This window comes from Zalophus californianus, chromosome 3 (assembly GCF_009762305.2).
Source record: "Zalophus californianus isolate mZalCal1 chromosome 3, mZalCal1.pri.v2, whole genome shotgun sequence".
Classification (NCBI taxonomy): Eukaryota; Metazoa; Chordata; class Mammalia; order Carnivora; family Otariidae; genus Zalophus; species Zalophus californianus.
In genome coordinates, this window is record NC_045597.1 from 53819594 (window position 1) to 53835834 (window position 16241).

General features: G+C 44.1%; 1 protein-coding gene across 6 annotated transcripts in view; it reads right to left on the bottom strand.

Annotated features, from left to right (window-relative positions):
- The window catches only part of ENOX1 (ecto-NOX disulfide-thiol exchanger 1), a 555783-nt gene that overhangs the window by 65440 nt on the left and 474102 nt on the right, over positions 1-16241 (bottom strand). For all 6 annotated transcript variants that reach the window (XM_027591387.2, XM_027591386.2, XM_027591388.2 and 3 more), the window contains 2 exons: positions 12580-12687; positions 8191-8247 (listed from right to left, as the gene is read on the bottom strand). In XM_027591387.2, the coding sequence (XP_027447188.1) occupies positions 8191-8247; positions 12580-12687 (165 nt within the window). The remainder of the gene's footprint in view (positions 1-8190; positions 8248-12579; positions 12688-16241) is intronic.

Below are 16241 nucleotides of genomic sequence, written 5' to 3' on the forward strand. Positions count from 1 at the left end.
TGAACCGTTGTGTTTTCATTTTCATTGGTTTCCATGAATTTTTTTAATTCTTCTTTAATTTCCCAGTTGACCCATTCATTCTTTGGTAGGATGCTCTTTAGCCTCCATGTATCTGAGTTCTTTCCGACTTTCCTCTTGTGATTGAGTTCTAGTTTCAAAGCAGTGTGGTCTGAAAATAAGCAGGGAATAATCCCAATCTTTTGGTACCAGTTGAGACCTGATTTGTGACCTAGGATGTGATCAATTCTGGAGACTGTTCCATGGGCACTAGAGAAGAATGTGTATTCCGTTGCTTTGTGATGGAGTGTTCTGAATATGTCTGTGAAGTCCATTTGGTCCAGTGTGTCATTTAAAGTCTTTATTTCCTTGTTGATCTTTCGCTTAGATGATCTGTCCATTTCAGTCAGGGGGGTGTTAAAGTTCCCCACTATTACTGTATTGTTGTCAATGTGTTTCTTTGCTTTTGTTATTCATTGCCTTATATAATTGGCTGCTCCCATGTTAGGGGCATAGATATTTACAATTGTTAGATCTTCTTGTTGGATAAACCCTTTAAGTAGGATGTAGTGTCCTTCTTCATCTCTTATTACAGTCTTTGTGTTTTTTTTTTTTTAAAGATTTTATTTATTTGAGAGAGAGAGAATGAGAGACAGAGAGCACAAGAGGGAAGAGGGTCAGAGGGAGAAGCAGACTCCCCACTGAGCAGGGAGCCCGATATGGGACTCGATCCCAGGACTCCAGGATCATGACCTGAGCCGAAGGCAGTCACTTAACCAACTGAGCCACCCAGGCGCCCTACAGTCTTTGTTTTAAAATCTAATTTGTCTGATACAAGGATTGCCACCCCGGCTTTCTTTTGGTGTCCATTAGCATAGTAAATGGTTTTCCACCCCCTCACTTTCAATCTGGGGGTGTCTTTGGGTCTAAAATGAGTCTCTTGCAGACAGCATATTGATGGGTCTTGTTTTTTAATCCAATCTGATAGCCTGTGTCTTTTGATTGGGGCATTGAGCCCACTTACATTCAGGGTAATTATTGAAAGGTATGAATTTAGTGCCATTGTATTGTCTGTAAGGTGACTGTTACTGTATATTGTCTGTGTTACTTTCTGATAAATGGTGCTTTTAAGATAAGAAGCATTCATATGTATGGATATTGGATCTACTTGTTACCAGTTTTCCATCTTAAACAATTGCTTTTGCTTCTACATCAGCTGGGATCATTCAACCTTTTGGGCAAAGTACATTCGGTCTCCAAAATCGAAAAATTTGTTTCAGATCTTGGCTGCAGCTATCTAGGCAGCCATGTCCATGTCAGGCTATTTTACATAGAGCTGAAATTTAGGTCCCTTTTGCCTATTCTTCTCTAACCTGTTCTGGTTGGAAAGAAGGCATTTCCACTTCTCTAAACCCAACCCGTCAGCTTTATTAGACATGTGCTTATCCCGTTACCTGCTCCAAATCCATTAAGCAGCTACTACCGAGTTGACTCCTATCCTGAGAAAAAGGACAGACCCGTAGCCCCCAGCTCCAGCTGGGGAAATACACTGTCGGTTGGGAGTGAGGAGCTTTCTAAGACAACTTCTCATGTGTGTACTGGAAACAAAAGCACCGACCATGAAGCCAGCCTCAGCCTGTTTTTGATGGCAGGAGCTGGGGCTCTGTGAGCCAGAAAGTGGTACAGGGCCTCTTCCAGGCATCGGTCCCTTTCGAGAGTGCAGGGTTGGGATGTGTTTGGGGTTGTTTTTAGACAGAATTATGGATTTCATGGTAATAGCAGGACATGTCGTTAATTCACAGCAGAAAACGTGGTAAGGCTGCTGGGGGTGTGGGTAGGAGGGGTAGAGGACGGGGAAGGGGGCACCAGCAGGAGAAAAGCAATGATGCTGCCGGAGCTGTAATTTGAGGAGAAGACCAAGTTCTGGATGTCAGCATTTAGTATATGAGGAGAGTCACATATTACAGGGTAAAGGAAATTTTCATCCACGACAAGTCCACCTTCTTGATTTTTAAACATCTACCGAGCAAGGGTGACCTCAGGCACCTACATATGTGGGTCCATCTTTCCCTGAAGAAAGACAAAGTGGCCACTAGTTTTCTAGTTGAGCTTCTCAAGCGTCCTAAAGCTCCTTATATATCTATGTATCACATCCCATTCCTGTCAGAATCTGTTCTCCATGGATCCAATCCTTCCGATAAAGGGCTCATCTCCAGAGAGTTACTGGAAACGTGCAAATAAGTTACCTTACCAAGTCTGTGATGCCCACTGTGATACTAACTTGATGGTGGAGAGTGAGGCCTGCTAGAAGGACACAGAGGACAAGCAAGTTTTGGTAAGGGTGGGGCGCGTGATAGGAGGTCAGCTCCACCTGGGCTAGAACCACGTTGACATGACTCACCGATGGATCTCCAGAACCTGGCACAGCCTCTGGCCTGTGGAAGGCCGGGGTAATAACAATACCTAACAGGTACCAATGGTGTCCACACCACTAAGCCATGCTCACAATAACCCTGTGAAGCAGGTGTGATTACCTTCATTTTAGAAATGAAAAAAATGTTGGTGCAAGGGGGTAGTTATCATTCAAGGTTTCCTGGACAGTGAGGGGCAGAGCCAGGATTGAGGCCAGGCCGCTTGGTGCCCAGACCTGATCCAAACCCCTACACTCTGCTGCCGCCTCCCTCAATGACTACTTAATTAACAGAGTGAAAAGAGGATGGCAGGACAAAGTGGAAACTCCGTAAGGCTGAGGGTGGCTGGACACGGTGAGAAGAGAGATTCCCAGGGCTGGAGGAACTGTGACGTCTGTAGTCTCACTCCCCAGTCCCGCTAGGCGCATGCTCGCCAGGTCAGAGGCTCATGTTGCCCTCATAGAGCCTGTGGGATGAGGTTTGGGAAGAGCGAGTCCTTTCCTTGTCTGCTCCCCTCCATTTCCAGGTTGGCAAGGCCCCCAAGAGCAGGTGGCAAGTTGTTATGGGAAGAAAGGATGGAGCCCAGTTATCTTTGCCGTTTGAGAGTACGGGCCCATTTTCCCATGGGGCTTTTTTCTTTCCTGCCTTGTTTACCACATCAGTGTATATTTTTACCTCTCCTGCTCGCCAGCCTCAAGGATGAAAGCCACGTTCTGAAACTGGGCAAAGGACCCAGCTCTTGCAGAAGTTCTGCCATAGACATCATTAAAATACATGGTTAAGAGTGGCTTTCCGCTGCGGGGTGCTAAACTTGAAGAATGTTCTTCACACAGTATCTCTTCTCTACACTCCTAACATCTTTACTCCGACAGATTTAAAGACAACTCTGAGGATTTACTTTCTTACAGAGGCAGCGTGAAAAACTGAAAAGTCTTTTCTCTTTTATGTTTTTGTTTTATTGTTAGGTGGGAAGGGTGTTGTACTTGACAGTGGGAAACTTCTCTTTACATGAATTAAGTCTCTTTACAGGTTGCAAATGATTCCTCTGACCCCAGTATGTGGGCCTGAACTGGGCAACCAGAAGATGTGGTGTCGCGGCTTTAGTATAGCACACACAGCGCAGGAGCAGTGGAAATTCGTGGAAAACTTTTAGACCAAACTGTTTATATACTGCAGGCTTCAGCTGCCACTTTACTTGATTCCTCCAACTTCCTACATTTCTCGCATCCTCTCCCTTCCCCTCCACGTTCTCACCAAACATTCACATGTAAGGATCACAGGTGGGGGGATAGCTCTCGGAGGAAGGTCATAAAAAAGAGATGCAAGATGAGCACAGATGATCTTTTTTTTTTTTTTTAGATTTGGGTATCTGTTATGCATAATTACCAGGGGCCAGGCTAGTTGTTTAGCAGTTCTGGGGATTACGAGATAGCTCAGAGACAAAAATAAAATTCATAGTTTGCATTTTAGGAAAGGAAATTGGGTCTGGCATAACTGAAATCTCTAAATGAACTATGATCAAGGCTAGTGTTAAACTCGGCTACACTTAGAAGGTTGGACTGCCCAGCTGTCATTAATGTATCCAGTTCCAAACAGAAGGAAAAACCTATTTAAATCAAAAATTAATTAATCAAAAATTAATTAAATCAAAAAACCTTTGCAGGTGATCTCAGTTTCTGGCTCTGATGGTTTTAAATCAGACCTCAGAAAACTTTTCTCATGTGCATGAGCTTGCCGATCTTGTGATAGGGGATAAGGGTAGGTTTTGTATGGCGCTTCAGTTTGGGGACCTCAGGTGGTGTTGGTCAGACACTGGTTGCTCAATAAAATGTAAAAAGAGGAGAAAAATAATAGTAGCACACCAAATCTAGGTGTGGTTAACATCCCATCAGCCTGACAACTCTTGGGACTAAGGCAACAGAGTTAGTAAATTTCAAGACTAGACATATTTTTTATGGGTCCCTTCAGGACTACTAATGGATACCATAAGTGGGCATCTGCCACACCACATTCTAAATGCTAAACAATTCTGTAAATCTGACGCTCCCTGCCAGACTTGATGACACAGCTATTAATATACGGTATCCCCCAGAAACAAATATAAAAGATGCAGAACAAGATTTACGGGCATGTTAATTACAGCATTATTTATAAGAGTAAAAAAATGGGAAGTTAAATGCCTAACACATAGGTCTGTGGTTCAGTTATTGTGTATCTACATTATGCAGTCATTAAGAATCACGTCTTTGAGGAACATTTGGTGACAAGAAAATATTTATGATATAATGAGAAATCAAAAAGGTACAAAACTGAAAACAATATGATAATATTTATTTATGGGTTTTTCCCTCTGGTCATATATATGCACATGACTGGAAAGGAGGAAAATAAAACATTAATGGTGGTTATCTCTGAGTAATGAGATACTAAGTGCTTTTCTTTTACCTCTGTATTTTTTTTCTGTAATTTTCCAGTTCCTTACAAACTACTTCCTTTACAATAAAATGTATTGTTTTTAAAAAGCACTTGTCAACTGTCACAAGAATATCCAGCTAAGCCAGGACCAGTCCTATATAATTGTTATTAATAAATAATATATAAAATTTCTGCCCATGTGAATAATTATAGTGAAAAAAAAAATCTGTATGTCTTTGTCAGTAACCTCTGGGTCAGAGGCTTTAAACCTCATGATCTGCATTAAAATTCATCCTGTCAAAATCCCGCCTTCCACATTAAATACTATTTATGTTGTTAAGTAGAGAGAGGGAACTGGTATGTTGAGTACGTAGTCTGAGCCAAGTGTTTATGTACATGGTTTCCCTGAGCACAATTATGGATGGGGAAGGTAAAGTTCAGAAAGGTTGAATAACTTGCCCTGGTCACATGGCTATTTGGGGGTCAAAATGGACTCAAAACCTCTCAGTCTGGTTTGAAAGCCTTGATTTCTTCTACCACTGCAGAGCTGATAGAAACTTTAGATGAGACACAGACTTCATTGCAGACATTTAAAAATATCTCCACAAGATATTGCACAAGTGCTTCTCATATGTGGCCAAAAAAACTAATTTTTGTTTCTTTTCATTCACATCACCCCAGTGAAGGTGGTAGGGAAACTGCCCAAGGGAGACAACACTACAGACAAAACAGAGAAAGACAAGTGAAGAGCCCACCTACTGGGAAACCTCTGAACGAACAGGCAGTGATTATGATGACTACCCTCACCTTCGGGCCGGTGAGGCAGTGGCCACCAGTGGTGACCAGCAAGTGTGGCTGGGCTCGATCTTCCACAAGTATCTCACCCACCTCTGGTTACGGTGCTGCTCCTCCCTCCTACTTGGCCTGAACCCCATCTCCCAACAGTCATTTCTTCTGCTGATTACAAAGCCCACATCCTGCATTCCAGAGAGGAGTTTTTCAAAGCTAAAAACTTTCCTTTAGGAAGGACAAAAGAACTCAAAGATGATCTTCCACTTTTTTCATTTAATAATGAATGGCTTTTGATGTTTCTCAAAATGAGAGCCTAGGGACTAGATATTGTCGTAGGCTTATCTTCACAAGTATCGTCAATTTAATTTAACCAACAGATGAGCTCATAATCATAACTAAATCCTGCTCAGAATGTCAGTTACAAAGTAATTCCATGTCCATTCTCTCATTTGCTTCTCACCATCAGCCTTATGGAAAGAAAGGCAGGTAACTCCATCCCCATTTACAGACCAGGAAACTAAGGCATACTGCCATTTTGGCTGGCTTGCTGGATTTGACGGAAGGCACAGAGGGACTGACTGAGGGGAGAGAATGTGAAGGTTCTGGTTGAGAATGTGGCAGCAGTGTGTCACTGGAGGACAGGACCCTGGAAAAAAGCTCTAGGGTAAGGATGGGGCTTATGAAATATTCAAGTGGGAAGAGAAACTACTTAGGTAGAAATATTGCCTGTGGAGAGCTCTGTATGAATGGCTTCCTCCTCTCCTTTTCTACTTTCTCAGTCCTCTCCATTCTTCAGAGCCAACCCAAATCTCACAGCTCTGGGAAGCCATTTTTTTTTTTTAAGATTTTATTTATTTATTTGATGCACACAGAGAGAGAGAGAGAGCGCGCGCGTGCACAAGCAGTTGGGAGGGGCAGAAGGAGATAGAGAAGCAGACTCCCAGCTGAGCAGGGAGCCCGATGTCAGGCTCAATCACAGGACCCTGGGATCATGACCTGAGTTGAAGGCAGACGTTTAAAAAGACAGCCACCCAGGTGCCCCCCGGAAAGCCATTCTTAATTATCCACCAGAAAGAAACCATAGTAATACCACCTTAAGGTTTTCACATGCCTTCGCTCATTACAACATCGTGACACATTTCTGAGGGTGGCTTTGCTATCTGTTTTACAAACAGGAATATGAAGCTCAGAAGGGCTCACCTGTCCCCAGCTGACACGGGTAATAACCTGCAAAGTCCAGATTTCAAACTACATCACGTCATAGCTGCCTCACCTTCCTGTACACTTATCACATCTTGTATATCACCCAAGTGTCCCCTTATTCCTCTACTCAGTTTTAAGTTCTTTTCTTTTTTTTTTTTTTTTATTTGACAGAGAGAGACACAGTGAGAGAGGGAACACAAGCAGGGGGAGTGAGGGAGGGAGAAGCAGGCTTCCCGTGGAGCAGGGAGCCCAATGCAGGGCTCGATCCCAGGACCGTGGGATCATGACCTGAGCCGAAGGCAGACGCTTAACAACTGAGCCACCCAGGCACCCCTCAGTTATAAGTTCTTTGAGGGCAGACGGCAAGTCTTATGTTTCTTTGTAACCACCCCCACTGCCAGCATTTAGCAGAGGTCCATGTACACAGTAGGTTCTCAATAAACGTCAGACATTAAATATATGTTTGGTAGGAACAGTAGTTATTAAGAGGGATTTTTTGGTACTTTCTATGTCAGGCTTTCTGCAGTATATAATTAAAACAAGAGTGAACATGAAGTATATAATTTCTCCTAGCTCTAGCTTAATCAGGCATTCATTACCATGTCTGATTCTGTGTTATATGAAAAGAACTGCTTAGTAAGCATTTTCTGTGATGGGGATAACCAAACACATACAGATTATCAGAGAGATTTTCAAAAAGACAAAAGCAAAACCATCAAACACAGGGAGGGACAATGATCTGCATGGCATAATATTTCACCTGGGACAAAGGACCTTCCAAGGCAAAGAGAGTACTTGACTAAGGTTGGGCAACTGGATACGCAAGGAACACTGAGATAGGAAGTCGGGGTGCTAACTGGGATCTTGTGTCAAGAAGATGGATGCACCACACTACTGCGTCAGAAACAAGAGAGGCAATGCTTTCAAGGGCTTTTCTGAGAGAAGGGGTTTGCTCTGAAACCTCTCCAGCATAACAATCATTTCATTACCATCTTCAGTGACAAGCAAACTTAATAAATATACATGCAATATACAACTTATTACCTTGTTTGGTCTCGTTCCATTTGTCCTCCCAACCCATCATTAGTATATAGCTTTGAAAATATAAAGGGCTCAAAGAAATTCGCTAAGATGAGAATTTTAACAATACAGATTGGCTCAAGTACCTTGAAATTGACGTTCGGTAATCTCAGCTAATAACAGCAGTGCCTGTCTACCATATTTTATTGCCAAACCATTCATAGTAATCTTAATAAGCCACTGAGAGGCAGGGCTTCTGACTTCCTCGGTGTTATAAATAAAGTGCCACATACCTGTGGGCATTCAACCAATATCAAGAAACAAGAGCAAATATCAGGTTAGTGGTACCTACATTTGTGTCCTCATGGCTGTGGCCATTGGTCTCGACCATTTCCTTGGTACCTTTTAACTGCAAAAGAAAAAACAAAAACAAATAAAAAATCCCAAATGAATAAGCAAGCGTATCTGTTAAGTATATATCATCCTGTTAACTCTGATTTATCTTGAGGTCACACTTTATAAAACTTGCGAGGAAAAAAAAAACAGATGGAGCACATAATTCTAATGAGTCTTATTGAAACCAGTTTGAGACCAATATTTTATAAAACTTGATGGCTGGCAAAAAATAAATGGGTCTTGATCATTATTTTTTAAATAATGAGATTAGAAAGCAGTTCCATAGGCATAAAATGTATAAAATTGGTTCTTAAGAATAACAAATGATTTCATTTCCTAGTTGTATTGCTATTAATTTCAACCCTGCAGTGTTTGCAAGTTGCCACCAGCTAAATGATGTTATAGAAACGATTACTCGTGAATGATGTATTTCCGGTTGTTCTAACATGCCGCAGGGCTACTCGACATGTCTTCCTTGAGAACATATTTGAATGACTGGCATTGTTTCTGGAGGCCTAAGAAAAAAAAAGATGATTTTCTTTTTGTAAAGGAAGAATTGGGGAAACATTTCCTTGGTCACTGAGGCATCAGAAGAAAAGCTATTTCTCAAATGAGATTTTTAACAGTGAACATTTGAAAACAGTCCTCTATTTACTTTCTCTCAGAAGGCTTAGGAGAGATCACTTATCAGGAGATTTCTGGAAACCTTTAATTGGCATTTTATCCTCGCCCGGCTCGAAGCAGACATTTGGAAGCAGAGAGCAAGGGCAAAGGGTGAGCAGACCTTGCAGCGGCTCACCAGTATTTCTTCCTGGCTTATTAGTGCTCAGGAAGCAGCATCTTTGTCATCATCTTTTTTTATGCCGAAGATAAAGTATTCAGGGCAGGAAATAAATGCTTAAAGTTGGAAAGAAAAGAAGAAAATAAATGTGGCTATACTGACAATGTGTCTGATCCAGAATACTTACTGGTTCTTTCTGGTTATTTGTACATACTAAAATGAAAGCTTCTTCTTTTCTTTTCTTTTTTTTTTTTCTTAAGACAATGTCCAATTCTCAGCAAGAAAGCCACATGCTCTCCATGCCATGAAAGGGGCTTTGCCAAAGGAGGGGTAACAAGGAGAAACTGAGGCTGGGGCAGCTGACTATGGACCAGAGGCTCTTTGGCTCATTTCCACATGGCTCCCGCTTGAGAAACAAGAATTCTGCCCACTGGTTTTCAGGGCCCCCTCACTGATGTTTCTGCACACAACAACTACAATGTGTTACAGACATGAAAAGCGAACGAGCCCCACAATGATAGCAAGACCAGCCATTATCAGAGGGCACAGAAGGACCTAAAACCCTCTCTGTGTTCCTCGCGGAAGGTTTCCGCTTGCAGGTGTTCCTCACATTTCTCCTCACCAACCCTCTCTGCTCTGCTTCCCTGACACAACGGGGAAGGCCTTGCTATCTTGCCATGGAAGTAAAGGATCATGTCGTGAAAGCCAGTTCCACCTTTACAAGTTTACCAACACAGACAAGCTCACTGCTCTCCTCCCTAGTAAAAAGATTCCATCCCGCTACTCCATGTCCTCCTGTCTTGGAACACTCCCGTGGGCTCTCCTCGTACTCCCTGCCCACCAGTCCTGTTCCCTCCCCTGCCCTCTTCTGCCAGAGCCACGGCAGGCCACCGCTCCCTCCTGCACCTGCAGGCTGGCCGCTGCTTTGCCCTCACTGGCCTCTCTGCCTGTCCTCTCCTCTAGCTGCTCCTCTCCTCCAGATGGAGCGGAGTGTCCTGGCTGATGATACCTGGGCTTGTGAAGAAGCTCCAGATGTCAGAGGCTGCCACCTTTGGAAAAGAGGTGAAGGGCAGGAGCCAGTGGGGCCTGAAGCGACCGAGAGAAGCTGCATCCTAGCAAACAAGGAAGGCTGGGAACCTTCTGGGGAGTCTAGGGAATAATCCTGCCTCCCCTGATGGGGATGGGGCAGGGCCTAATGATGGTAAGTGTCTGGCCTCATGACCTGTTCTTTCTTTTAGGATTCTCATCAAATGGCATCATTTTGAATAGCAAAGTACCGGGTCTTCAGAAAAAGGTGTATCTTTTCCACTGCGTGCGTGCGTGTGTGTGTGTGTGCGTGTGTGTGTGTGTGTGTGAATGATAGCAAAGCTCTAGGCGCATGCAGTCATACTTTCCAGGAGTGATGCTACTTGTTTAGGCCCTGTCTATGCAGGCACCGAAAAAGTGTTTAGATATGTAGTTACTCTACATAAGTCCAAAGAAAGCCTCACGGGACAATGCTCACAGAGGTATAGAGGTGCGTTTTCAAGTGTATGTCTGTGTGCGGGTGGCTGCCTGCAAGGAGATGGAAGGAACGTGTCCACTGTGTGCTCCCAACTGCAAGAATGACAGGGGCACCCGGCTAGGGGCTCCCGGGAAAACAGCCTGGGGGCGGCAATAGCAACCAAATGCGTTTGCTTGCAGTGTGTCACTGGCCTTCTCAGACAGACGTACTTTTGATGTCTTTGCTTGAAAAGAGCTATCCCATTTAAATGAGCACAGCAGATCTAAAAACGATTCCTTCCCAGTCGTATTTTCTAGCTCTTTAGTGATTTTAGTTGTTCTGGATCTTCTTCACGTTCCCCATTTTTTTTTTAAGTAATGGAGATGGAGTGCAATGTTGCACTACAGCCTGTGTGTGCACTTTCTCCTCTCTAAAAATGCAGGCCCTAACAAGAAGATTCCGGTGCTTTCTGCAAACCTCAGAATCTCTTTTTGTGATGGGGGCTTAGACCTCAAATCAAAATACAGGCAGAGCTCAGAGGTATTGTGGGTTGGGTTCCAGACTGCAATAAGGCGAGTCAACTGAACTTTTGGGTTTTCCAGTGAATATAAAAGCTAAGTTTTCACTATCCTGTAGTGTGCAATAGCATCATGTCTAAAAAGACAATGTACAGAAAAGATCTGAGTCATCTGGAAAAAGGAGAAATCCACCCCTCCCCATCCCAGCAAATCGAGGAGAGGGGGGAATGGCGGGGGTTGGGGAGGAAGGAGGGAGAGCACAGAACAGCAAAGCTCAGAGTTCTGGCTGATCAGGAGCAAATTTGGACCAAATCAGCGCTACTCTTCTGGAAGTCTTTCAGTCACGCACAGGAGGAAAGCCCAGTGAGTTTAGGGGCTCCTAGCTAGCCGGCCACTGCGAATTCAGTCAGTAGTTTTCGTCCAATCGTACGTCACCCAAAATCATACAGATTCAGCCTCAGTCTACATTACTCAATCTGTCCTAATCACATAATCACCAGTCTCAAAAAGCATTTTCCTCCAAAGCTTATGAAGTATCCAACATCACCACTTTTCACTCACAAGTCACCTAATACTTTCAGGGGAAAGGAACGAAAACTGTATTTTCCTGCTCCTAAGCCACAAAGATCTAAAAACCGCTTGTAAAGTGACTGAGTCACAGCTGGCTATATTCTCCCGATGACATATTTTCAGCAATATCATTTTTGATGTTATTTATATGGTACAAATAACCTTTGCATAAGCCACTGTGGGTGAAAAAAAATGTAAAACAAGCTAAATTTGATTACCCCAAAAGGTTGGGGTTACTCTGTGTGATTTTTTTTTCCCCTCCTCCCAATTACCATTCATTCCATCGTTGGCAGCATGGGAAGGCCAGAAATAGGAAAGCATTTCAAGAGCTCTCCTGTGTAGATACTGGGCTCAGATTTCACTCAGATTTCCCCCTGCTGCTGAGCAATCCATCTTACGCTGTTGTAAGACAATACTTCCAAATCCACTTATCAATGTCTGGCCACACTTCAGTATCAAAGAAAGCCGGGATGAAATGGTCAGATTTACAAACTTCATAGAAAAGGTTTGTTGCTCACTGTGGTTATTAGATAAGTGCCTTGATGCACGGGGATGATTTTTCTTTTTTTTTTTTAACGTCCCTATGAATCAGTCATTCCTCTTCATTTGTCTGCCTGAGTGCCGCAGGTGATGCTAAATGCATCTTCCTCGCTGTTACACTTAAGGGGAAACTAGCTGCTTGCTTTGACACACATCCGCATCTCCGATACTTTAAAACTTTATTTTATTATTAAAATAAATACTATTAAAAATTCATTTGTCTTTTGGAGTAAACTTTCACATGTCACTGGAGGGCTTGGGTGGTCCCCATCGGGGAAGGAGGGAGAAAGCTTACGAATTCCACGTAGTAGTGCTGCCGCAAAGTTGTGACGGGGCACGGGTGGATCAGACAGCAGATGGACTGCAGAAACAGCTGGGCGCCTGTCGGGCAGAAGGGGTGTATGTGCCCAGGATGGAAATGGTGCCCGAATCGGAGCTGCTGCCTCAGCTTACCTGTTCCTGGAGGACTTTAAGTAATGCCTGCGTGTGTGACTGTTCTTCCTTTGCTTGTTCCAGTTCTGACTTTTTGTTGTTTAACTCCTCCTGGATGGTCAGCAATTGCTGTCAACGTAAGAACATTTGAGATAAGTAGGCTGGAAGGCCAGGTGACTGTAACATTCCAATGCATGAGAAGATTTTTGCATGTCTTAATAGCTTAATCCAATAGCTTTGCATGTCTTAAAGCTTAATTAATTCAGTTAACTTTTGTGCCCCCACCCCCATGACTTAGTGTAACAATATTGCAGGGTTTTTTTTTAATATTTTATTTATTTGCTTAAGAGAGGGGGGAGAGAGAACAGAGGGAGAGGGAGAAGCAGGCTCCCCACTGAGCAAGGAGCCCAATGCAGGACTCCATCCCAGGACTCCGGGATCATGACCTGGGCTGAAGGCAGACACTTAACCGACTGAGCCACCCAGGCACCCCAATATCACGGGTTCTAACACATTATTAGGTTGTCGGGACCCTGCTGCACAATAAAACAAGTTTGTGCTAAGAATCTGTGAAGCCACCCTCAAAGTCTTTGGAATAAAGGCGTATTTGTAAAAATATGTGGAATAGTGTTGACAGACAACAGGTTTTGATAGATGAAGAAATTACATAATAAAAAAAAAACTGGATGTGATTCGTCAGGTTGCCCAAAGTCACTTCATTTGACGTCAGACAGGAGGGCTGGCCTTCCAGCAGTAGCCCTGCAGAGCTACTTGACCAAGTGGCTGGGACTGCAAAAGACCCTTTTCCTTTCTCTGTTATGATGGTGATGTTTTATTAGATCAGCAGGACTGAAGTCCAAACTGCAATCAATGTATCAGCCGAGAAAACTGCTGATATAAGCCGTCAAAACACTAAGCTATGGCCTACACTGCTGTTTTTAAGCAGGGCCCCTGAAGGGATTTTTGTAAGCCTTGCCTTGAGCTTCCCTGGCCCTATCAACTCATGCTGGGGCTTACCCCTTGTCTGCTGCAAGCACTGTGCTGCCTGGCACGAGTTCTCTGCACCGGGGTTTTATGTTAATATACACACATTCGAGAGGCTTCGCAACGGGCCGCAGAAACGGCTATATCGACTCCGAAGATTCTCAACAACACAGGGCTAGTGTGAACAGACAGAAGAGCCTCCCTTCCGCTGCCGCCCGTAACTAGCGCTGCGCAAGGGGCAGTGTTAGCGCATTCCTGCCGCGGAGGTAGTGGTCTCCAGCATCAGGCCTGCTTCTCTGGGGCCCGCCGCACAGCAGCCTGGCCGCTCTTAATACCAAGGCCGGAGTAAACCCTGGTGCTGGATTGCTGACACTTAAACCCACCAATTGGAAGGATTAAGTTAAATATTTAAAACCTCGTTTGGGGGGATATGGGGAGTAGGCAGCACTCAGAGAAACACGCTGTGCTTTCCCTTGGGCTTGCTTCTTCTGTTCCCTCCTTTGGCACTGGATAGACATGTAGGAACCTACTTTGGTCCCCTCCCCCACAACCCAGCATAAACAGTGATTTCCTCGCAGTTTCCTAAACTCTGGACCTCTGGTTTCACCACCTGCGCACGTGAGACTCCCATGTGAGGTGATACACACATCCTGCACCAGCTCCCTTAGCACCGTATGTGATTTAATTGTGCATCATTGATTAAAGTACAGAAACCAGAGAGCCCATATTGTACTTTGGCACCGTGACAAGTACCTAAAATGACTGCTTCCGAAGTGTGGGGAGGGACTCTGCTCCTTCGCTCTCATTCATGACTGGCCCCCGGAACTGGTCCCCCGGGGGGGGGGGGGGGAAGGCAGCGGCAGTGGGGGGGGAGGGGGCGGGGGGTGGTGGGATTGGGGGGGGGGGGGCTGGTGCTTGGACTTCGATGATGCCCGGGGAATTTTTACATATCAGACAAGTTTCAAATCCAGTCCTTAAGCCTCCTTTAAACAGGAGCCAAACGAAGGGCAAGAAATCGTCTTCAAAGGTAGGTCGCTTATGTCCGTTCACTGCAGCACGCGGGGCCACAGGATTCAGCTACAGCTAGTGTCCAGCAGAAGGGGGTTGGCTCGGTCAGTGACGGCCATCTGTACAGCGGGACTCCAAGCAGCCGGGGAAAACCACAAACATCTCTGCGCACGGAGGAAGCACACAGTACACTGTGTCCCCCACGGAAACGGCAGGTTACAAAAAGGTCTCACTGAATTTTGCAACACGTTCATAGACAAGGATATGGATACTTTCTACGGGTGAGTGGGTTAAGGATCTTTAGGTAATTTTCTGGTATGTCTGTAAGGAGCATATGCTGCTTGAGTAATGTTATTGCCGGCACTGAATAAATAAGAGGGGAAGTGAGAATTCTATTGGAATTTGTCATTTCATCCACACATTGACAACACCGCTTTATTCTATTGAAACACACACACACACACACACACACACACACACACACACACACACACACACACTCCCTCCCTGGACCTCATTTCTCACCGAGGCTTCTGTCCCATTCCATTCTTCCTGGGAATCACACTTTTTATTATTTTTAATTGTACTTATTTTACTTTTTATTTTTTAAAAACTTATTTAAGTATAGTTGACACAGGATGGTATATTAGTTTCAGGTGCACAACATAGTGATGTGACAATTATATGCCTTGCTCCATGCTCACCACAGTAAGTGTGATCACCATCTGTCATGATACGGTGTTGTTATGATATTACTGACTATATTCCTTATGCTGTACTTTTCATCTCTGTGGAATCACACTTTTTAAAATAAAATGTCTTCTCTGTCATCCCCACTTCCTTCTCCTACGTAGGCAACTACTTCCAAGGGTTTCTATCTTTTTTCTTGGAGTGTGTTTTTCTAAAATATATACTGTTTTCTGAGGATGCCTTTTTTGTGATTTTGTCATATTTCTTGTTATTTATGTTTTTACTAAGCACTATTTTTTAAAGACCCATCCATGTGAATATGTACATATCTAACCTGTTGCTTCCGAGGGCTGCGTAATATCCTATGGAGTATGTCCACCCAATTATACCTGATCCACTCTCCCAGAGAAAGCCACTCAGATGACCTGTGGTTCTCACCCTATCCAAGGTTGCAGTGGAACATGCTAGTGCACGTTACCTTACGGACCCGCAGGAGGATCTCCCTGGGATCCATATCCAGCGGCGGAACTGCTGCTCCGGAGGGTGTGCCTAAGATGTTAAGTTGCCAAACCTGCCCACCCACCGGGGTGTACAAGAGTCCCTCCCTGTGCCCCACAGCCGCACTAACACTTAGTGTTACCCACCCAGCTTTCTAATATTTGTCAGAGTTCTCATATGTCTAATAATATAGAGATTCTTCATTAAACCTTTTTGTACTTCTCTAACTCCTTGTGATTTTAAATATCACATCATATGCTTGCTAGCTGCTGAGGTTTATTTACACTTCTTAAAAGACTATTCAAGGGTAGTGGTCTTAAATATGGGAATCTTTTTTGAAGATTTTATTTATTTGTTTATTTATTTATTTGAGAGAGAGAGAGAGAGAGAGAGAGAGAGAGAGAGAGAACCCTAGCAGGGGGAGGGGCAGAGAATCTTAAGCAGACTCGCCACTGAGCCCCACGCGGGATTCGATCTCACGACCCTGAGATCATGACCTGAGC